The 25,189-nt window shown below is 30.3% G+C and overlaps 1 protein-coding gene across 1 annotated transcript in view; it reads right to left on the bottom strand.

Moving 5' to 3' along the window:
- The window catches only part of LOC106636725 (ubiquitin-protein ligase E3B), a 288,751-nt gene that overhangs the window by 138,483 nt on the left and 125,079 nt on the right, over positions 1-25,189 (bottom strand). Inside the window, exon 4 of the mRNA XM_089595731.1 lies at positions 13,204-13,363. Within this exon, the coding sequence (XP_089451857.1) occupies positions 13,204-13,363 (160 nt within the window). The remainder of the gene's footprint in view (positions 1-13,203; positions 13,364-25,189) is intronic.

Raw genomic sequence — 25,189 nt, 5'->3', positions numbered from 1 at the left:
ATCTCGTGGTAAGGAAAGGAAATCATTTACTATCTTCATTCCATCTTCTGTTACATACATTGTTTTTATTTTTAGGGATATATTCTTACATGCAAAGGAATATTATATGACATCAATATTAGTCACAGCGTTTGCTCTTCTGCTTTGTCAATTCAATCAAAAGTAAGTTGCATTATAGTTCGTGTAGTTTTCCGGCTTGACAGCCTTTGACATTATAAGAATACTAAGAAAAAAAAGTACAAAGATGCACATGCTGTTGTCAAATTTTATTGCGCAAACATTGACCAAACGCATGAACAAAAAAAATCCTTGCTTGAGCCTCCGTTTATTTAACTACGCCCCCTTTTCATAAGTAGCTAAGACAAAGAAGTAAAAAATAAATAATGATTATTTAATTACGCCAGACGATATTTGGATAAAATTATCAATCTATAAGGAAGAAGAGATATATAGAGCAGCTTTCGCGTTGTTCTCTTCCTCCGCCTCTCCTTCCACGTCCTTTACGGGACGCAGCTCTGATGCTTGGCATCTATGTATTTATATAATCTTTAGGCTGACATAAAAACATGAACTTAAAGAAAAAAAAAGAAGAAAAGGAAAAGAAAAAAAGGTACGTAGAGGGCAGCCGTGAGATTTTTTTTTCTTATTTCTTACCGTGGGTCCAAAGTGCAGCTGCCGCTTTGCACCCTTGGGTCACACTTTGCGCCCTTCTAATCACTTTAGGTCCACGGGCAGAAAATTTTTGTCACCCTCTGGGCCCAAAGTGATTTACTGGGCGCAAAATGTTCCCATGGGCACAATTTTGCACTTTGCGCCCTCGGTAAGAAAAACATTCTACGTGACTTGGGCACTAACACACAACAACCGCATTCTTCGGGCACTCATGTTTGTACTTTGTGTCCTAGTGACATAATGTACCATTAATTCTGTGTTTGTAGCTATCGTATAACAGTGACCTTCTTTGTAATCTTTCACCGCCTTGCCTATGCACACTCTGTGTTCGGTAGTTGTTCTGCGAAGTGTGGCCAGTAGTCTTGTCCTCAATTAGTGATTTTATAGATACTCTTGCTATGACTGATAAGTTGTAACTTTTCTTTCCATTTACTTTAAATCCTTGAGAACCATGATAAACACTAATGCGTGGGAGTAGAGGTGTTTGATCGTCATTGCAAAATAAATAAGCAAATTTTTTTAAAACAATTACATATTCTTATTAGTTTTCTGGCTTAACGGTTTTATTGTTTTTCAATTAATTTAATAGAGGATTTTATTTTCTCGGCATGAAAATAATGTAAGTTTAATTTTTGCTTTCTACTATTTATGCATTTTAACTGTAATCGGTTTTAGCGTTATTTTCAGTGAAAATGGATCTCTTAGAATACTTACATTATTTATTAGTAATTTGGGACTTGTAATGTAAAATTTGCTATCTGCATTAAATAACTGAAGCGTAACAAAACCTAGAGCGTATATTTATTGCAGAAATGTTTCTTCTAATGCAATTATATTATCATAATTTATTTCTGTGCTATTCTAAATATGCTGTAGCTAATCATATTCACTTCCATGTCCGACTCTAATAAAAAAAATTCCAAATTTTTCTGAAATGTCTTACAAAGTAGTTTAACTGCTGGCAAATTTTCTTTAGTTTTTGTTCAAAAAGCTGTGCAGATTTCATTGTCATGATTGATTTCGGATGCGTAATAAGATTTTAATTCATTGTTGTGTCTAAACGTGCGAGTCTTGTTCTCGTTTTTTGGAGAATTAGGGTAAGAGTCTTGGTACCATTATTAGTTATAATTTTGATATGGCTTTTGGTTCAAGTACGGAAATGGGGTTTGTCGACACTAAAGAAAGCCTTGAGTTGGGTGGGGTGTATAAGGATGATACAGTTGTGGGCAGTAAGGTAGATGAAAAGGCGATGGCTGAAAATATAGGAATTCTAAAAAATTTAGAAGATTCAAGTAGGGACTAGATTAATTAGTCCAGGATACAAGTAAAGTAAGGCTTGGTGGAGAAGTGCTTGATCAACATTGAGGTGCATAGCTAAGTGCAGAATGTACAATTTTTCGACCATACTCGTCGAGTTCCGGTTAAGTTATTTTGACATCATTTTTACTAAAAGTATTTGGGAAAGAATTTCTATTGTGGATCAGTGGGTTATTAAGGCTGAAGTATTTTCAAAACTGACCTATTGAAGTGAGCTTTTAACGCATTTAAGAAGGTGGAGATGGCACACAGTGTCGCATTTTGGTATTTTTTCTTTAAAAACTAATAACTTTCAAAGAAAATAGCGTATCGCAATATTGTTTTCTTTTAATTAAAGATAATTGTACGTACAATGGTAAAAAAAATATAGAAAATCTGATTAAAAAATTTTCCAGGCAGAAAAATTTGTGAAAACTTGGACTTTTTGAAAACCCCGAGTTTGAGTAGTGCAGTTTTGTAATATAACGAGATTTTTGTTTTAAAAAAAATGTCTACTGCACACTGACATACACGTTTTTCAAAAGTAACATCAAAACCATCCGTTAGCATCCTAATTAATATGAGTATTTTAACATTACCTCACAATATAGCCTAAAATCGAGTACTTTTTCGAAGAATTTAAAAACTTTATTCTGTTCATAATAAAAAAACGTTCTTTGATCCTTTTTTTTATTTCTTCATGCTAGATTATATTTGGTGCCAACTTATAAAAAAAATACATTGGTAATCCCAGAATCGCTACATTTGAGTATCATAATAATACGCATCTAATAAAGAGAGGGATAGAGTATTATGTATTATTTCAATAGCAACTTGATCTATTCTGATTATTGAGAAGAGTTTAGTTGCTTAAGCATATAAAGAAAAGTTATACAACTAAACTATAACCTCAAAACACTTGCAATAAAATTAAAAATTTGGGTAATTTTGATATTCTTTGTTCGGCTGCGATTAAATAGTCACTTAAAATCATACTGTCAGTTTTTCCTTGTACGTAGCGAGACGTATTTTCTTTTGTTTCGTCAAAAAATAGTATGTATAGCCTAACAGTTTTATTAAATCTGGCCGAGTAAAAGTGTTTTTGTACCAATAAACAGAGGACCAATCATGTTTAGTGCTATCACATCGTTTATTTCTCTTTAATAAAGGTGGTATAACATTTACCTTGTAAAATTATTATTCTTAAAATTTAAAATAAGCAGAATCCTCAGACTCAAAATGATTCAGCAGACTCTTTAAAGCAGTATTATATACTATAGTTATTTTTGAAGTGCAAAAATGCTGTGAGTTTTATTTCATAAGTGTTAACGTCATTATTTTAAATTTGATCACGTTTTATCAATTCAGAATTAAATTCAGCGTAACTTGTACGATATTATTTATTGTTTAATTACTATGGCTGACAGTTTAGCAAATTAAAGAAGACGACTAACAAAAGAGTTACGAACTAGTCGAAATTCTGGCCGTAAAAGGAAAAGCATTGATGATTGGGATCCATTGATAAAACGGAACCAAGCCGTAGAGTTGTTAGAAAATAACGGTGTTGATGTTGAAACTTTGCATATTACTCTAAGAATCGCTAAATCAAAAAAGAAGTATGTCCTGATTTTCAGTCGAAAATGAGAAAGACTTGGATGTAGATTTGGTTGAAGAAAAAGCTAGTAAAATTCTTGATTCTGTAAAAAAATACAATTGTAAAGAAAAAATGTTTGAGCTATGCAACTTTGTCAAACCGTAATCTTCTACTATTTTTAAATCAAATATATACGTTCTCATTTAAGTATTTATGATCGATTCTACAATTATTAATAAATCCAGTAACCCGGTAAAAATATTTGATTAGATATATATCTTACTATATGATTAGATATATATACTTACGATATATATAAGAATAAAATTCATGCACCTGATTGTTCTTAACATATTATATTAACGTAATTTAACTTGTATCATTTAACGGATCAAAACCAAAGACTTGTTAGCAGAATACAATATTCAACAAATTTATTATTGTGTGAATACACTTATAATAGAATTACTGAAGAGGCTGGAAGACACTTAACATATAATAAATAAATGATCTCTTAAAAACGACATCCAAACAAACCACCTTCTATACTTCTTATCTAATGAATAAATAATTCCAATCAGAGACATCGATTGCACTTAAAAAATAAATACAAATATCTATGTGTATATATACTAATTAATATTATACATGAATCCCACAGTCCCCCTACAAAAAAAAGTTTTTTACAAATATCCTCCCCCCACAAAATAAGGTTAAATACGTTTGTTTTTTACGTAATTTTGACGTAGTAGAAAAATTTGGTAGTCCCACATTTAGTCCCCACATGCTCCCTAGCATCATTATAATGTGCTACGCATTATTATAATGTGCCACGCATCATTATCAGTCTATTTTTCCAGGCCACCCATGAGATAAATAGACACACTTTACACTTAAAAAATATGTATGCGACAAATTCTATCAGTTATTAATTAAACGTAAAAGATATCTTAACTCATTAAATTAAATTCATATATGTAGAATGCATACAAATATATTCACATTTACGAGCTGTAAAACTTAACAGTTTATATATTTAATAAGTGTAAAGTGTAGGCCACGATATACTTTTTTTTCGTTTGTATTATTTTAGTACTATGTAATGTTCAATGATCGTAACATATATTTTTATGACATGATAAAAATAAATGTATCATCTTAGAACTTACATAATAACATTAATAATTTAAACCGTGGAAGTTCACTAAATGTCAAAAGATTTTTCATTAAAATTTTTAGAAAATGATACATTTCTTAATGTTCGAAGTTTTCACCGGAATCTCACAAAAATTTTGATATTCTTTCGATTTAAAAAAATTTTAAAAAAAACACAAACACTTTATAATTTATAGCAGATTTTTTACATTTTTCACAAAAAAATAAGGTTTGTTCCAATTTAAAGATCAAAAATTTTGTTGATAAAGCTTTTGATATTTTTTTGTATTTATAAGTGTACTTATCTAAAATATTTAATCCTTGTACTTCTGTAAAACATTATAATAACAATATATTTGTGTCGTTCTTATTTGTTCGGGTACATTTAAAATCTACTGACTAAGACCCGAACAATAACTCTCACACTTTTGGTACGTGAAGATGAAAATTTGATGTACTTAAAGTGCATAAAACATGCCTTACTGTTTATTTTTGGCCTTGTAACGTTTACAATTTAGTGCTACTGAGATATCAATAGTATAAGAACATGTAGCTACTCCGTCCACCGTCCAAAGACGTTCAAGCTAATTTTCAAACAAACCTATTACATCTATACACAAGGCCACGGTCACATAGGGCGGAAAAAGACAATGGAACATCACAGCGTCCGAGATAAAAGTTAATTCCCCTATAACTATTTTCATTTATTGCGGGAACCTCTTTTTTTTAACGTTATCTATCAGAGGCGGTACCGTATAACTTTTTTTGCTTCGTGGCTCTATGTTATAACATGGGCTGATGTACTAAAAGATAGTCACATGATAGGGCCCCAGTAAATAGGATTCTGCGCATAACATACACTCAGCACACGTTTATTACACCTACACTTTTACGGCAGCGAAAAAGGTGTACAGGTATGGATATACACTTATATTTTAGGTGTAGTTGTTTATTACATCCATACCAAAGGCCACGGTTACACGGGGTAGAAGCAGCCAGCGAAACAACAAAAATACGCTAGAGCGTTGCTAGTCTTCATCTTCACAGCGAATACCTATAGCCATTCGCTCGATATACCAATGCAGAGGAAGTCATCGTAAACAAATAGGCCAGTGATACTAGAGAGAACGACAACGTCCAATGTATGACAACAAAATTGTTGTTCTCTCTCACCTTTCTACTGCCCTGCCACGAAACGAATACAATATAATATAGCGTACACTTAAAAGCTTAGATTTTTACTATCATTATAATTGATAACGTCAATTAAAACTATTTACGTGTAGATATATTGTACGTTACGGTTTTCACCACGCACAAACAGTATACAGAGAGGCCATGTATATAGATATATAGATCTAGAGCTGCTGCGGCGCACTTTCGTATGCGTGAGCAAAAGAAAGATGGACAAGCATCAAAAGCAGCATGCATATATACATGCACACACGTGCGCGCGCGCGCGGACGCGCACACCAGACACACATAAATAAATCATAATAGACTTTACCTAATCGACCCTGAGGTAAACCACCAGGGGTTTTGTTAGAGTCCAAGCAATCCTTATTTAAAACCAGGGGGTTGGCGCACAGAGCGCGTAGGGGGGCGAAAAAAGACATATATAAATAACTCTTTGTAACATTAACCTCCCTGGCTTTCAAAAATGAAAGCAGTCGAGAAATTGTTCGAAATTATCATTTTGCAGCTTAAAGCCAGTAGTTTATGGCAGTGACTGATTTATTTCAAAAATAAAAAATGGCGGCTAATTGCACAACTCTAACGTGCCCTAAGGCTTGTAAGTACAAATAAATTTCTTACGAAGTCATTTTATTTTTTAATGAATAATTTAATAATACTTGTTAACGAATTATATGTTCAGAGAAAATTTAAAATTCTACTGAGCAAAAACATGTAATTCTGAATGAGTTGATGAATATAGAACTTTCATTCTGAAAGTTACGCAACCTTGTTGGAAATTTAATTTCTATATAAATCAAACATTGTTTATTTCGAGTTAAAATAAACAACACAAAAAACTTTGATTTAATTGAACTCTACACTAAAACCTATGCCACAAGATGCTGCGGGAGAACTTGCAGGATCTTTTAAGCACGGTTATGAGTAAGTGACAGTAACATTTTTGTCTTTCAAATTTTTTGTTTGACCTTAACAAATTGAAATCTCTTATCGTTATACAAATGAGCAGAATATTTTTGTAATCAATGCAATACTCTCTTAAAATGTTTTAATTAAAAATTGTGGTTTGTAGGTGTTTTTTAAGGTTACAAGCAATGTATAACTTTATAGTAAGACTAAAATAATAGTATCTTTCGTACCAAAGGTGCAAAGTAAAAAATAAACGCCCAAAAAGTGAGGGTTTTCGTATGTTTGTGCCCGAGATGCGAACGACATTTTTCGTCTCTTGGACACACAGTAATTTTTTTCGCCCGTGAATTTCTGTGTGCCCAAGGATGGGAACGTACTTTGCACCAGGACGTAAAAACTTTACTTACACAACCAAAAAATGTACATCCCCATATTTTTTTTGGGCTAATAATGCGATAATTTTTCAGGATATTAACTAATTCGAACATTTTTCCCTTACTTGAAGGTCATACTATCAGAATTTTTTTAGACTTAACGGTCACTCAAGAGTGATATAAACAGCCGTTACTATTTAATTATTGGAAAAAAACCACTGTTAATTTTACATTGCAAGCTTTAAGCTACGAAATTTCAAAACAGTATACAGCAGATGGGATAAGCATTAAACTAATTCGCCATATCTGGATGTAGAAGTTAATTTATGAATAAATTTGTTCGTCCAAAAAAAGATGAACGCATTACTCCTGGCATGTTATATCAGAATCTCAATTAACAATACATAATTTTCTAGTCACAGTAATAAAAAAATGTTTGTTTTAACTTTATATTTAAAAGTATTTTTATTATACTTATATTTAGGTGTGGCAATATACACTTCAGATTAAATTATTTTAGGTACTTAATATACAACTAATAGTGCTCTGGCTTTTTTTTAAATCAGATATAAGCCATGTGACCTATTTTGATCTAGTTAAGGATGAAAAAATGAGAAAATTTGGCATGTATCTTATCAAACCATTAAAACTGCTATGAATAATTGTATACCTGAAAAAGTATCGTATAAAGAGAACACAATTTTTGTGCTGTTGTAAAATTCACTTAACAAAACTGTTGAACGTTTTTGTAAGTCAGTAGCTTTAGAATGAGACGAAGATTCGCTGGTTAATCTGCTCTTTTCTGGAACAGTAGGGTGTTACAGCTCCACCAACCACGATAATGCTCACCAAAAAAGTAGCAATCCCATGAACGATAGCTTATCTTCAACCCAATCGTTATTTATTTTGAATTTTTTAAATAATTGGTTTAGATTCTCTGTCTGGATATGAAACGTAAAAAATCCAACTCAACAGAGTTTTTGGTTCTGTCACACGTTTTGGATCGGCTCAAAAAAAATCGGCTTTGTCTTTCAAACATCGATGACTTTGGAAAATCCATAAATTTTACTGTACCAGATGAGAAATTTGATCGGCTACAATGCAGACTTGCTCTATTGCATTGCTTATTTAAATGTTATGAGCTTTTGTTAAAACTAGGATATAAAAGTACTATCAAAATATGGAAAAAAAAAATTCAGGTAAGATAATGTACAAATAATACAAATAAAAATTTGTAACTGTGAAGAAAACATAGGTATTTAAAAAAATTTTTTCAGATCAATATAAAAAACAAGAACTAAGACTGCGAAAAAGTATTTATGGCAAATTTGGTGTCAAAGATAATCAAGTATTGCAGGGGAAAGGAAAGTCAAATGCAGGAAATAAGGCAGAAAACTATCTACGAGATTAAAGGAAATTTTCAATGGTATGGGAAGTTGATGAGCAACTGGTGGCTAACTTTTATTTAAATCTGTCTTTGTTTCGATATGGTAAAAAAAATCAAATTAAAAAAAGTACGTAAACTTTGTGTTAAAACACAGCGCAGTACTATAAGTTGTATCCTTTGATAAAGCTTAGTCCTAGCGTGCATAAGATACTCATGCACAGTTGCCAAATAGTTAGTTTATTTCCAATGCCTATGCCATACTATTCAGAGAATTCCGATGAAGCATGGCATCTACTACATCGTACAAACATAATGAGCCATGCTAGACAAGACACTGCTAGACAATTTATCCGATCTCAAAATTTCACTATTAAACATAGATAATTGTTTGCAAAAAAAAAGCAGAAGTGTTCCGATAAAATGATCAAGTTCTTAGTAGAGTAACAAACATAAAAAAATATATCATTTTTTTTTGCTTTAATTATGCTCTCTACTATACTGCAATTACACTCCTGACTTATCTAAAAAATTTGTAATCAATTATGATTTTAAACTAATTAAAATAATTAAACTAAGAAAATATAAGTAGCCTAATTTTTATCAAACCTGTTAGAAAAATCTAAAATTAAAAACAAATTAAGTAGTATTACAACACTGATCACATAACACTAATTGAATCAGAGATTAGTAGAAAATTGCTAACTACAATGCTGCGGCGCGAGTTAACTTTTTGCCACTATTTCGAGCACCCCGTCATGGCCAAGTTGCCGAACCAGCCGTACATGTTTTTTTTATTTGACAAGCGAGGAGGCGGTATGCCGAGTGTGTGCCTACAGATTCGCGTGAAAATGGGGATGTAGGTGAAAACTTTGGATACACATAGAAGGAGTATACTGAATATGTGCCTACAGAAAGAGAAGTGGAAACGGCAACTATAGCTATATAGCTATGGCCATGTATATCATAGCGAAAGCAAGCAATGAGTGCAAATTGCGACGCGTTTTTCTCGCTATACTTACTTCTTAAATGAGATCTTAGAGATTAAGGGGGAATAGAGAAGACAAAGTCTTGGTATTAATGTTTATAAAATGAAAAACCTATTCTTCCATTTTACAATTCTGTATAACATATGAAAGCTTCAGAGAGGCTAGCCATGTTGTTCTAAAATTTAATGCTACAACTAAATGCTAACAATTGTAAGCACATACTTTCAAGGCATTTATTTTTTAATTCTTCCTGTACTTTAATAGTACGGTGTATCAAAGAAAGTGCGTTGAAAAATATTTAGCTCAAATTATTTTTTGAGGTTGACAGTATAGCTATAACCACCTTAAATACAATTTATTATTTTTACTTATCATAATCGCTATGAAGTGTAGGCCAAGCTCCGGAGGTTATCAATGAATATATGTGACTTCGGATCATATAATGTCCGAAGTTTAAATAGCTGAGATGGCTACGGCTTATGCCACTGATGAGATAGTTTTGCAATTTGGGGTTCGATTCCAATTGGCGTAAGATTTTTTTTTTTTTTTTAATGCAATTAATTATTCTGTTTTTATTTCTTATTATAACTTGCGTTTTAATTTATCCATGTTCTCAAAAATTTTTTTAGGCACGTTGAAATAATTGTATTTTCAATACTGAGTCTATTGAATACTTTATTACGTTAATAGTTCTAGTTTGCAATGCTATTTTTTAATTTTATAATACCGAAAAAATTGATTTTCAAGGATATGAGTAAAATTTAAGCGTTTTAAAACTTCCAAGAACCTATGAACATTCAGTTCACGAGAGAAAACAGCCGAAAGCCCAAAAAAATTTACTTATGTTTTAATAATATTATTATTAATTGTTACGAGCAAATTATTATGATATTTTTTTTCAATTTAAATAAATCGGTGCTTAATATTTTCATGCTGTCAGCACATGGATATTAAAAACATACTAAAATCCTACAATTTGAATTGCACTTCCAGCTCTGGCAATCTTTCGATTAGTAATAGTTTTAGTTTATTTATATTAGTGCCTATTATGCAATACATAATGCTTAGCATAAATAAATTTAATTGTTTGCATTTGATAGAATTGATCATCAAAGTGCAAGGCAGTTATGTCTCTCTTGTAAATTATCGTAGTATTGTGTATAATAGTAAACGATTTTGTTTAATGAAAAATTACCAAATTCTTTTATAAAAATTGGGTATACCTTACATTTAGTTGATAGATTCAATTATGCAAGTTTCTAATTTTAGTTTGCTTTTTCTTACTGTGGCTTTGATAAATGCATGCAAGTTGTCATTGCCTGGGGTACTATTTTATTAATTATTAGTAATTAATGTAACTATTTCTCTCTTAATTCAATCGTTTTAGACAAATTTGATCTGTAAATGATGAGCGCAGCTCTGATTACAAGACTTTGCACTTGATAGTACCGCTTTGTTATGAGGGGCCTATTGGGGTGGGTGGCTTAGAACAGCGAAAGGGAGTCGAGGTGGGCAAGAATTCTCTCCAAAGGTGTCGAATTGGCCGTAGAGATGAATTAACGAGGAGAACCCTGGATTAGAGACTCTAGGCATAGTGAGGCAGTACTTCTGCTGGAATTCAATGCCACCACTGGAGCTGCTGTCGCTGATGGGTGGTTTAGCAATGAGGATTGAGCATAAGTAAACACCCTGTGCTAGAGACTACAGGCATGGAGAGGTAGTGCTTCTGATGGAGTCCGATGCACCCACAGGAGCTAGTGCCGCTGGTGGATGGTTGGGCAGTGACCCTCGGCAGTCGTGAAGAGTTCCTTTTTAGTATATTATGTAAGACACAACTACTAGTGCCAAAAAGTTTTGACAGTTTTTCTAATTCTCACAGTAGTTGGATAACAGTGCCACATAGTGTCAATAATGATAGCGAGAGTAGGTATAGTAAGAGTAAAAACACTAAGTTTAAAGTGGTATTTAAACACAGTTATTTTATTCAAATTAATTAGTGTTCTAGCCGCTGCCATAGCGACGGTCTTGTGGAGTGAGCAAGAACCTAGCTTTGGCTTCGATCGTGTGATCCAGGAAGATGATTTTAAGAAGTCACACAGCCCTTCTTATATACTATAAGCAACTTTCTTACTTGCGATGTTTGCCAGAATTGAGTAGTTGTCACCTAGGGGGTGGTAGTCGGTACTATCAAGCGCAAAGTTTTGAAATCAGAGCTGCTCGTGACATTTAAAAATTAAATCTATGTGAAACGATTAAATTGAAAGAATAATAATTATTTTATCAATTAATAAAATAATACCCCAGACAGTAACCAAGTTTTGTATCTTATCAACATTGATACAACAATTTCCTAATTTGTAATCTAAATTTGATCCTCAACATGATTTCATTGCATACAGCAAAAAATAGCTTATTTTCGAATTTTTTGAATTTCGTAAGGTTTTAAGATCTTTTTTTTTTTCATCAAATAATAATTTTATTTTTATAAGATAAATATGATGCTTCTTATAACAGATTTTATTAGTCTCAGGTTGTAACTTATATGTACTTCAAAACGCTTACCACAGCAAAATAAATAAACGTAGTTTGGTTTGTTTTAGAAGAACTTCTACGATTGTTTGACGAGAAACGTTAGATTGCAATTAGTGTCTCAAACTTCTTATTTGCATTTTTACATAACTTAATGATGTTGAATGATTTTTTTTTACTGCTGAGGAAGCTAAAACGTTTTACGGCAGCTATTTAAACTGTAAGATAACTGTGTGGATTTTTCTGAGATTTTGCCCTGTAAATTTGTTTATTGGTAACATTCTAACTTGTAATACAAGCTAATATGAAAAGAAATAAGCTGATGCTCTTTTTTTTCCATACAAACATGTAGGAAAAAAAAATTTCGATTAACAAGTCATTTAAACTTTTTGAAAAGTTTTTGAGAAATAAAAGATTTTTTAAAAGAGCAAAATTCTTTATGATTGTGAAAAAAACCTGAAAACCTTTAAGGATGATTATAATTAAGCTATTTCCATGTTTCAGATCGTGAAGAAAGTTTGATTGCTTGCATTAAATGTACGTGGTAATGTACATAAAATACTAAATCATGAATAAACAAAATAATTCATGTACCAAGTATTTATCTTTACTGTAAAAGTTTCCTATAATTTAAATAAATACATTTTCTAAAAGTAGTGCAATATAATAAATACTTTTTAATGTTTATATAATCACAGCATTAAAGCAATTAGCACGATCCACTGAAAGTTTTCTTCATTATTGTTATAAAATAAAGGTTTTCACATCAAGCGTATTTGAGTATATTACTTAATACGTGAATATATTGAGCACTTCCCATTACACTATTGAGTTTTTTATTATCCCGATGTATGTATGAATAAATAATTCTCTATTAATTTTTTATAAAAGACCCTTGAAAGTAAAGTAGCAATCGTATTGCTATTATTATTTAAAACAAAAATATATTGTCTTACAATAAATAAATAAGTTTGAAATACAATGCAAATATTTTATGTGTTTGTTACAATACTGCTTACCAAGTTTCTGTTTAATAAAAAAAATTAAAAAATAGTACTGTGATATTAAGAACTGTAAAAAAAGTAAAAACGACAAAAAAAATCAAACCTGTGCACTGATATTAAAGTTGATCCAATAGCAGAGAATTTCAAGGTCGCTTTATCCTCCATCACGTATTTTCGAAAAAGTAGCACTCTTTCAGAATGGGGTAAAATATGAGGCATCTTAGATAAGAGAACTTTTGTAGAATTTCTTCCTTTTTCCAAATCTGCGAGAAAAGAATTCACTTGTAATTCCTGTAAATATAGGTTCCACGTACATTATTTGAAAGCATTGAAAACATTAGGAAAAAAAAAAAAAAAATTTATTGATTAACGAGGATTTCAATATTTTGAAAATTTCTTAGATAATTAAAAGAATCAAAAAAGAGTATGAATGAAGTAATTATTTATTGACAAAGCATCATTTTTAGCTACTCTACATAGTTTATATTATATAATATATTATAAATCATAGAAAATGTTGTTACTAAGGTTTAAGTAATAAATAAATTACACCTTTAACTTTACTAGTCAAAAAGTACAAATTTAGTACTAAGTTATTATATTTACAGATCGTTAAGAGTTTTTTTTTGTACATTATGTGTCTACCTGGAGCAAAAAAACTTAATTTGTGTTATGATTGTTACATGAATGAATGACAAAAAACTTTTTTGTAAGCAGTCCTATAAAGTTTCAAGTACAACTGTTTTTGTGTAATTGTTTATCTGTTAAATAATTAAAATACAATTTATTCAACCATACGCTCTTTTGATTGTTTGGATTGTAAATCGTTCTGTAAGAACTTATATTTTTAGCACTGAGTCCAGTAAAGTGACAGAAGTAGGCATGGCCTACTTAGGTGGTTATTCTCTACTGTGATCTATTTGATGTGTCTATATTGTAGCAAAAATAAAGACTTTGACACCCAATCTTACTTAAAATACGTGTGTCCATTCAGTGAATAACGTGAATTTAGTACTAGAGTCGAGCGAGTTCATATATTTTAAATAAAATTTTACATTAAAGTTCCAATTTTTTCCGCTACATGCACAGAGAAAATTACGTGCACCGTCATGATATTCAATAGCATGAAATCATTGCAAGGTAAGTAGAAAAATAGACAAAGCATCAGAACCTTCGCTACTATTTACTTGGCAATCGTAAATTCAAATTGTCAAACAGCGAGGAATAGTTACTTTTTTTTTCTTTGCCTAGTGTATATGTTAATTTAATGTATACTTTTTAAACTACTTTACAGTTTTACCATTAAAAAACGGTTTAATTATAAATAGAAAAATTATGCTTACAATGAAACAGACTATGCATAATCTGTTTTAATTGCATTCTACAGAAATTCTCAGTTAAAACTAAACTTATTTCGTGTTAGTGAGTTGTTTTACTCATACTATATTCGCAAGGACTGTGTCATAAATATGATTTTTGTATGTTCGAAAGTACATAAATTTTGGGTTATTTTGACGGAAGATGAGTGTAAAATAGCAATTTACACGAACTTTCTGACTGTGTTGTATAAACAAACATACTTTGTCTATTTCTTATACTGTATTCAGCTCTTTCCTTTCAGTTCATTCTTTTTTTTTCACTTTTTTGCAATAAATAAAAAAAAATTTTATTTTTCTGAAAAGATAAGATATTACTATAAAATTTATATTTAAAAAAAAGCAAGTCACACAAGTGTAATGTCTTTGATTACAATAGTTTAAAGAACTTCTTAAAGCTTTATTGAGGTGCAGCGAATAGTACTATTTTCAATAAATAATCAGCGCTGCAAAGTTCTTAAATTAATATTTAAAAAGAGTTTATGTTTTAGTTAGAAGTTTGCATATAGTACCTATTAAAACAAAAAATTATCCAGTTTTATTTGGTAAGTGTACGAGTACTAGAATGTGTGGTACTATGAGACTCATACGAAAAGTGTGATGCTCCAAAATGAAACAGTTAATTAAAACGGTATAAAGCCTTCAGAGGTTCTTAAAAGTTTTTAATTTAATATGTTAAACTTATGGAACTATTGACTTTTATAGGGAAGTAAATTGTTTAGGAATAATTTTTGTACATCCATGTTTTAGCAGCTTCTCATTACTTTAACAAACGTATAATTACGCTCTTTATTTTTAAATAATTTTTGCGATAAAAATCATATGGCTGATTTCATTATCTAAAGTAACAAAAAATTTTTCCCAAAATGCAAGGAACTTAATTTGTTTGTCACGTCTTTTATTAATTAAAATAGCCGTAAGTTATTTTTAAGCAGAACCTTATAATTCAGTAATTAAGCTTTACAAAATAAACTATCGTTAGAATTACTGATCTAAAACTTATCTGGGATGATTAATTTATTACATAATGCATAAGTTGTTTGTAACAGGTAACTCATTATTTTTTAATCATACAAAAATCTTCTTTTTGTTTCTGACTTTTGATTCTGCAACTAATATAATCAATACTATATCATTTCTTTCCATTGTAGCAACTGCTCTTACAATTTAAGCATTTATTTGTAATTTAAGTTAAATTCTTTTTTTACGATTCCTCTGCACATGATAGCTACGGTTTGAGTCCTTTCAGCACACATGCAAACTGCTTGTAGCTACTTAGTGAAGTAAGACTTTTTAACAATGCATTGAAAAACCTGAGATTAATAAGAGAGCTAATTTCCTTCAAAATTCAGACCCATATCATTGAACTATTTTAGCATCTTAATTAGAGATCACTGGGTTGTGTCCTTTTTGTTTATTCTTTCATAAATCAGTGAATCTATATCCCCTATGCAAGCAGATAGTTATCAGTACACGAGGAATATGAGCTGTAAAATATTCTTTACGCTAGATCTTTGGAATTTCAAAGATTAAAGTCCCTTGTTTTCCCGACCTGTCAATTTTTTCTACATCTCTGAGTCATTGTAATATTCTACCATATGTTCCTCGTTTTTTACGTCCCATAGTTAGGATCCAAGAAACTATAAAAAAAGTATTATCTATGTTTGGCCAGATTTTTCATTACAAATGATAATATTTATCCAAAATTAATTTTTTACTTGTTGTCAACTTTGAAGTTGTAATACCGAGGTATTACACCAAAAAATTAAGTTTCTTATCAAAGATGTTTATATACTACTCATACGATCATAAATTTTAGCAACTTTTAAAATCAAAATATTAAAAACTTTACGGCTTAGTGCTAAGCGTGTTAGCCTTTTAATCAGAGAGACTCGTGGTGCCATAGTATCAAGTTCTATCAAAATATGTGGAGATTTTTTAACAAATTTTTTTCAATAGGCTGAATACCCAAAGTAGTAATATTTTAGGGTGTTAAAGCCTTGCTGTACGTTTTTTTTTTTATATTACAGTGTACTAACCTCTCAGAGGTATGTACACCACTCTTGCTGTACGTGGCGCTTATCATGAAAAAAGATGATTTCAACGTAACGCAACGTACTACTTTGACAATTAATACTATTGCCACTACTATTACCCCTGCTAACATTACTTATACTACTACTACTACTGTTACAACTCTACTAACGATTAGAGTTTTGCTAGTTTTTTTTATCAGTTGCCTTCATAGGTGGTGTAAACGCTTCTGAGATATAAGAGGCATCAAACAAATTAAAAAAGCGCTGGTGAAAAAATGAGCTCAGATAGGATCTCCGAAAACAAATCAAATAATATAGAACACCAATGCAAAAAAAATTTTTTACAAAACAGGTAATAGCCTCTTAAAGAAGGAATCTGCCAGTAGTCTCAATCTGCTGCAAATACGGATTACTGTCGCAGGACTCATACATTTAGGGTTGTTAACTTTAGAAACCAGATGTAAGGTGAGCTTGAATGTTGAGTTAAAAATAGTGTTCAGCCTAAATCGGAGCCAAATCGAGACGTTGAACAATTTTTACGAGTAAAAAAATAGATAAAGAACAAGATTTATTTATTTAAGCATAAGTTTGTAAATACGGCAGTCTCGTCAAGGATGGCCTTCAAGCTGCTCTTAAATACCTAATACCAGAATAACTTGTACAAAAATGCACTCGAAGATAAATAGAAGCATTATAGGTACTGGAAGTGTGCTTTTAATCGATTGTAATACAGAGAATAAAAGAGATAAAGTTTAAAGAAAAACTTTAAACTGTTCTCTTAAAAAATAGTTCTTAAAACACCCATAAGAATATCCTAAGATCTGTAATCTTCAAGAAGATGACAGGCAATGGTTAGTAAGAATGTGTACCTAGAAATAAGAAATACCATCAAAGAACCAACACGACGACGAAAGCATCACTAAATGTAGCTCAAGAATAGACCCTTGCCAATATGCTAAGAACTGTGAAGACGAGTTTTCAGCTTAATAAGTGTAAAGTTACCGTTTAGGGTGCAACAACCATCAAAAAAGGTGGCATGCTAATAAAAGCAAGAGGTGTCAAGGATATAGCTACATTTACTTAATAAGTCAATAAGGCCGTTAGTGGTTTAAAAAAAGAGGTTATTACTTAGCACAATGTTACTCTGAATATCCAAGACTTGGATACCGTAATGGAAGAAGAATAAGTTAAACAAGCAATCCTGATTGTCTTTGATTAGGGTAGCACATTCATTCAATTATATATATATATATATATATATATATATATATATATATATATATATATGCGTTTGTTTTATACTATATTTATATAAGTCTGTAGCCATACCAAAGCCCTCTCCATCTCCCTTCAATTATATAAGTTTTTGTTAGTATGGATAAATTAAAATTTTTACATTATGTATCTTAAACACCCAGATGTTTCACAATATTTACAAAAGTTGAGGTAGTATATGACTACAACATACTATTTTCGGTGAAAAAACAAAAAAAAAAATATGATGAATGAAAACTGAAAAAAATGCCTTAGTAATTTAAAATCGCTATTGAATTTACATTACCGTTATTTAGACTTTAATTAACTTTGTAAAGATGTTTAAATTTTTTTAAATTTATAAGGCTTACTGAAAAATTAAGTACTCAACTCATTTTAAAGAGTAGCGGGATTAGTGCTCAAGGCGCACAAGGGGTGAGGCCCAACTTCTATGTATATATATATGTATGTATGCATATGTATATGTATATAAAGTTAATTTTTAACTTTCGAAGTAAAAAAATATGAACATCTTTACAAAGTAAATTAAAGTCTCAATAGAGGTAGTGTAAATTCAATAGCGACTTAAAATTAGTAACATATTTTTTTCAGTTCTTATTCATCATAACTTTTTCATTTTTTTCATCAAAAATAATTTGCTATAGTCATATACTACCTTGACTTTTGTAAGTATTGTCAAACGTCAGGGTGTTTAAGATACAGAACGTAGAAATTTTAATTCATCTATACCGACAAAAACTTATATGATTGGTGGGAAATGGTAGAGGGCTTTGGTAGGGCTACAGACTTTTTAAAATATAGTATAAAACAAATGCATTTTACCATATTTTATGAGGGGCCTTATAAACTGATAAAGAGGGTAGTAAAGGACTGGAGGGAGTGTGTTAAGGGGTTTATCACCTAGCCCACCAAAATCACTATACAATATGGGTAGATGCATGTATATATATACATGTGTGTGTGTTCTAGTATATGTGTGTGCGTGTGAAAGTGCGTGTATTATGATGAAATTTTGGAAAAAATAATGGAAATGTGATTCAGTTTTTATTCAATTTCATTAAAAAACTTCACTCCAGACCTATACTTGTTATTTCATAAAAATTTTTTAATTTACTTTGTATAAATATATTTTCAAGCTTCTTACATCCAGATTATGCAACATACAATTGACCGAGCAAGGAAACCTCTTTTCTGTATAAAATAATAGGTAATTAAGATAAAGTTCCTATATTTGAAGTAATCCTTGGCATAAATACTCTGGCTCCCATTTTTTTATCAGTTCTAATTTCAGCTTTAAAATTGTGTTTATATAATTTTGCTATTTTAAATATCGTTCTGTTACACAACCTTTCTAAGATCCGTAAATCTCAAAACAACATTACGATAGCATTTATTTTTTAATTAAGTTTATGAGGTGGAAGACCCTCTACAATAGGGTTCTAATATTCCATTGAGAAATCGATGTACACATTATCATCAGGAATTTTAATTCCCTTTATAGGTTGCATCATCTACACTATGATAAGTGACTGTTGTTCCTTTCAAGTTGTTTAAAATTTTAGTATTCAGAAAATAGGTGGATTCATTACGTGACGTAAAAATAACATTATTTATAAAAGAATCATCAATATTATTAAAAACTTTGAAACAAACACTATTTGCTCTCTATTTTTTTGGAGTATAAAAAAAAATTTCTTTCTCTATTTTTATAAGTAAGAAAAAATTTTTGTCATCGATTTAACGCATTTCAATTTTTAATCTTGTAATTTTAAAATGTGATCATAAATAAAAAAATTTTGAAGTTTTTTTAACTACAGCTATTTTGTTTGCATCTCTTACTATGGGAAGATTTTAATGAAAATCTCCACAAAGAATCATCAATTAATCACTTAATAGTATATTATTAATTGATAAATCACGTAAAGTGCGATCAAAAATGTCTAATACTTTCTTAGGTATCATTGACGTTTCGTCCCAAATAATAACATCGGTAGTATCAAATTTTTTTTTGATTTAATTGCAGTTCTTAAATAATAGTTTTAACTATACTTCAATTTGATATTTATTTATGAAAGATTAAGGTTCTGGTGGTCAAAATTCCTTACACAATAAGTTATCCTAATTAAAAATTATATGAAGACGTGGCGGAGCAGCATTATCACTGTTGCAAGTAAAATCTTTTCTAAAAGTGTTATTGTGTCGAATGAGGATTTCATTTTACCAAAAATCACATTTTTTAAAATGTCATTCAAAACTATTTGAACTTAGTTTGGAATAATCGTACAGTTATAAGAGGAATGTTGTTTGGAGTTGTATGTCTTAAAAAAATCTTTCAAAAAATGTTTGAACTCTTTCCATTTCCGGTCACAAGTCATAATTATCAATAAATTTGGTTTATTAAATTTTTTCATTATTGTCTTAGCATCCTGGTAATGTAGTTGCATATATTTAGGCCCACCAAAAAAGATTGAGTAATGACGAGTGGGGGTGAACGCGGAGCCCTACTGGTATATACATATACTAGTTAGGCTCAGCCCTCTGCGCACTTCGCGAGCCAACCCCACAATCATTCGTTATTCTACGCTTTTTTGGGTGATAGCAAATATATCAACATCGAAGATATGTTTATGCTATACAAGACAGTTCTTACTCGGAATACGTGCAATAATCAGCATCTGTTTGTATCTACCTACAATTTTTAAAGCTTTTCCAAATCCTAATACTCGCTTCATAATAGTAAAAAAAGCATTTTTTAATCTCGTTTTTCTACTATATTTAATGATATACTCAGTATAAATAATCCCCCCTTTGATGAAATTTCAATGGAGATTAGCAAACAATTTTAAAATATGTCCTACTACGTCAGAGCTTATACACGTGTATGTTTCTTATTTTTTAACCATCAAAAAAAGAATAATTCTAATATTAGTATATTTTTCTTAAAATACAAATAGTACCAAAACTTTCTTACCAAATATACACTTTTAACAGCACAACAAATACCAATAAAATTAGTTGACTGGTTCTGTAAGTTAACTCACAACAATTAATAGGGCAATACTTCCACGGTTTGTATTATTATAGAACTATGTGTTATTAAAATTTATGTATATATTAGAATCATGTAATACGAGCACAAATAAAAAAATAAAATTTTTCACATAGTTTATTCCCACGTGATAAAAAACCTTAGCACACTAAGAACTTTATACTAGAGGTAGCCCATCTATTTTTGTCTTGGGCAGTGTGAAAAAATTTACAAAAATATGTATTTGACAGTAAATATTTAAGTAGGAATAAGGTCACTGTAAAGTGATAGTGTGATAGGGCAATAATGAAAAATAATGTAATGCAAAACAACTAACAGTAATAATGAAAAACAAGAACAGTTATCATAAAGGTAATGATAATAATGATGATGATAATGAGAATGATAATAATTATTAGGATGATATTAATGGTTATAACTGTGATAATTTTAATGATACTAATAATAATTTTAAATTTATCCCTTTTAAAATAATTTTCTACATTTACAAAAACAATAACTGTTACTCAAATAAAACGTCCAATGACAGTTGGTAAATAATTAAAAACAACGTCCAATGGTGGTACTGTCAAATTTTGAATTTATTAAAAACCAAAACGACGTTTCGGCCGTTTGGACAACGTCCCGGCCCTCATCAGGTACAAAAATCTATGAGTAATAAAATTCTTTGCAATACAAATTTAAGTAAAAGATAATAAACGCAAATTAAGTTACATGTATAACATACCTCTGACTCTTACGAAAGGGATGTAAAATCGTAATGTAGTCAGAGTTTCAAGCTAAGTTGCTTTTATACCCTACACATACACAAATGACATAGTACACGCACGTAATACAATCGAATAAGAATCGCAAGCAGTTCCTTGAGACGCACATAAACAGTTCATGTTTTCTTAATACTATGAATGAAAGGGGTCCTCGAATCATGTATATAAAGTTAGTCACCTTTCTTAATTGACATAACGAGAGACCTATAACAATCTTTCAATTTTTCTGTATCTTGTTGTCTGTTAATATTATTATTAAAGTAATGTATATTAACAGACAACAAGATACAGAAAAATTGAAAGATTGTTATAGGTCTCTCGTTATGTCAATTAAGAAAGGTGACTAACTTTATATACATGATTCGAGGACCCCTTTCATTCATAGTATTAAGAAAACATAAACTGTTTATGTGCGTCTCAAGGAACTACTTGCAATTCTTATTCGATTGTATTACGTGCGTGTACTATGTCATTTGTGTATGTGCAGGGTATAAAAGCAACTTAGCTTGAAACTCTGACTACATTACGATTTTACATCCCTTTCGTAAGAGTCAGAGGTATGTTATACATGTAACTTAATTTGCGTTTATTATATTTTACTTAAATTTGTATTGCAAAGAATTTTATTACTCATAGATTTTTGTACCTGATGAGGGCCGGGACGTTGTCCAAACGGCCGAAACGTCGTTTTGTTTTTTAATAAATTCAAAATTTGACAGTACCACCATTGGACGTTGTTTTTAATTAATAACTGTTACTGTTATAGGATACGAGATGTTAATTTAAATATGTTTTGATTTTTAGTTATAACTGACAAATAATGTTACCCTCGAGATTAGTATTTTTTGTTCTTTTTTGCTTATTGTTAATCATTCTAGGATACTTATTGCTTCAATGTAAATATTTATGACATTACATTTTTCTGTGATTTTTAACAAATGTTCATTTGCATAAATTAGAAAACAATCTAACATTTAGAAGTAAATAAATCTTCAGAAAAATCGTGTCAGATTGTTAGCGTATCTTTTTAATTAATAATATGCTAAAATAAAAAAATTAAATTTAACAGCATATCGTTTGTGTGTTAAAGAAAAACTATTATAATAATTTTTGGTTTCGAAAAAGCTTGATTGTTTTAGTCCATTAAGCTATCAGGTTAAAAAATTCTGTTAAGTTCTCAACGAATCAACAACTTTAACTTAAGTAACGCTACAAATAAACTAGGAAAAGATCATTTAAATTAGAGGCAGCGAACAAACGGTGAAATTGCAAAAAGCTGGTAAAAATTAAAAAATCTAATGAATTAGTTTGAAATTTGGGACCCGGGGGTTTTGGTGTTACTAATTACGAATCCGATATCAAATTATCAACAGTCACCTCTTTTAGGCTTTATTGACCACCCCAGGGTACTTAGTATACCAGGTATTATAACATAAATAATATGCTTATTCTTCTCGTTATTTTTGTGGTCATTGATTACGAATCCGATGTCAAATATTTGAATAGTCACCTTTTTCACCCTTTATTGATCTAATGACTATTCTGACATATACTTTTCTTGTTTAAACGTTAAAAGAACCAAAAACAAATGTACAATTACAGCACAAGAAGTAGCTTACTACCTTATTTTATTATTTATTTTAATCGAAACTAAATAAAGTTATTAAAAGGGTTTTCAATAGAATGGTATTTGTTTGTTCATCACTTAGTATTAAATGATTTTCTTCCACACTTTTCTGAAATTCTTCATTTTTAGCAGCGCACTTACACATTCGTGAGCTTTTAAATCTTTGTAATGCATTTTATAGTTTACTATTTCAAAACTGAGCTACATTTTTGGTTTAAGAATTGTTTGTATACTTGTCATTAAAAAATTGAATTTCTGTTAAAAAAATTTTTTCGCACTCCTTAACTAGTCTGTGTTTGATTGCTTTTTTTATCAAAACTTCTTAAATTATTTAATTGAAACATCCCTTAAGTGATCTCTTATTTAGATTCAGAATCAACAAATTTATCTTGATCGTCTATAGGAGATTTAGTGCAATAATTATCAGATAATAATTTTAAAACTTTAGTTGGAAATGGCTACTCCAATTTTTTTGGTCAAATTTCTAGTGGCAAAATGTAAAAATTGGAGGGTGAAAAAAGCCGTGAATCATATCTTTGTTGGTTTTGAGTTTACGACGTTTTGCGAGTATTATCTTTCCTTAATAGTTTTCTAACTTTCTGTAAAGATTCTTACACTTCTTGTGAAAAATGACCTATAGGTAATATGCAATGGTGTACCACTGATACACCATGAATTCCAATCTAGAATACAGTACAGGTCAGAAAATAAAATTATTTTTTAACGACACATACAAAACTAAGAGTAACGTACAATTAATAAATTCACCTATTCTTCCTTTGCAAACTTTACAGAGTAGAAATTTTTTCTAGTCGTTTTAAACTAAAGTCATGGTTTATGTATAAACCTTACACCCAAGTGTCATTAAGTTTGCCATTCAGTAAAAAAAGATAGTTACCTTGTTAACAGTTGGTGGTATAAGATACCAAGGATACACCGTTACATATCGCTCTGCTGTTATAAAACAATATTTTTTAAAAGCGTTTTCCATAATATAACACCCACAAGATATTATTATAAGAATATTATACAATCCATGCATAAATTCTTCGTTAACTCCTAATACAAGAAAAACGCTTAGAGCAAGCTTTTCACAACAGTGTTACAATAACAGGAAAAACTCACGTGTTTTTACCAGTTATTTCTGCAGATTTTTAATAATTTTAAAACATCTTTAGGCAGTATTTTCATCCTATAAATTTCCAACCTCTTATCATTAAAAGTTAACCCGTAATGATAGCTCACATAAGATTCTGTTTTGAATTTTTTTTTGCAAGTTTCCATTATGTTTCTATATCCATTTTTTACTATTGCTTAAAAATATTCATATAAAACATGGCAGTGCGCATAGTGTTATCTATGAAAAATCTTTAAATTATAGTATCTTTCTTTAGCATCAAGTTGCCGATTAGCATTATTATCATAAATTGTAATATAAATCATTTCAGAGAAATCCCTCCTAAACTCATTTTTTTCTTGATTTAAGATTCTAACTTCAACAAAGTCGAAAGAGTATTAAAATTCGTTTTAATATAGTACTATTCCTGATCTAGGATGATATTTAACTCATCAAACATGTTAACTCATACGAACATTGAGTTGTCTCTTGTTCTGGCTAATATAACAAGTTCTACACTCACAGAATGCCATATAAACAATGCCACTAATCTGATACGATCTCCCTTTCTTTGAGTGTGACCCAAACTAGTTTGCAGTACTTAAGAAACGGCTAAGAATTTTATTCATGCCAGGGAAACTCTAAGATTAGGAACTAATACACAATAAAAATTAGTGATTATATATTGAAAGGTAAGTTCGTTGCCCAGTATAAAAGAGCAAAATTGCTTGGGCTGCCAATTCTATTAACAAAAACTTCTAAAAGTGGGTTTTAACTCAATTGAAATTAAGGGTTAAATAATCTTTAAATACCTGCAATATACACATCGGTTATTTTTGGTT

This window comes from Copidosoma floridanum, unplaced genomic scaffold, assembly GCF_036245765.1.
Source record: "Copidosoma floridanum isolate Cflo_tuat_1 unplaced genomic scaffold, Cflo_Japanese_pri ptg000027l, whole genome shotgun sequence".
Taxonomy (NCBI): domain Eukaryota; kingdom Metazoa; phylum Arthropoda; class Insecta; order Hymenoptera; family Encyrtidae; genus Copidosoma; species Copidosoma floridanum.
Note: the sequence above shows the minus strand (reverse complement) of the source record. Positions and strands in the feature narration are given on the sequence as shown.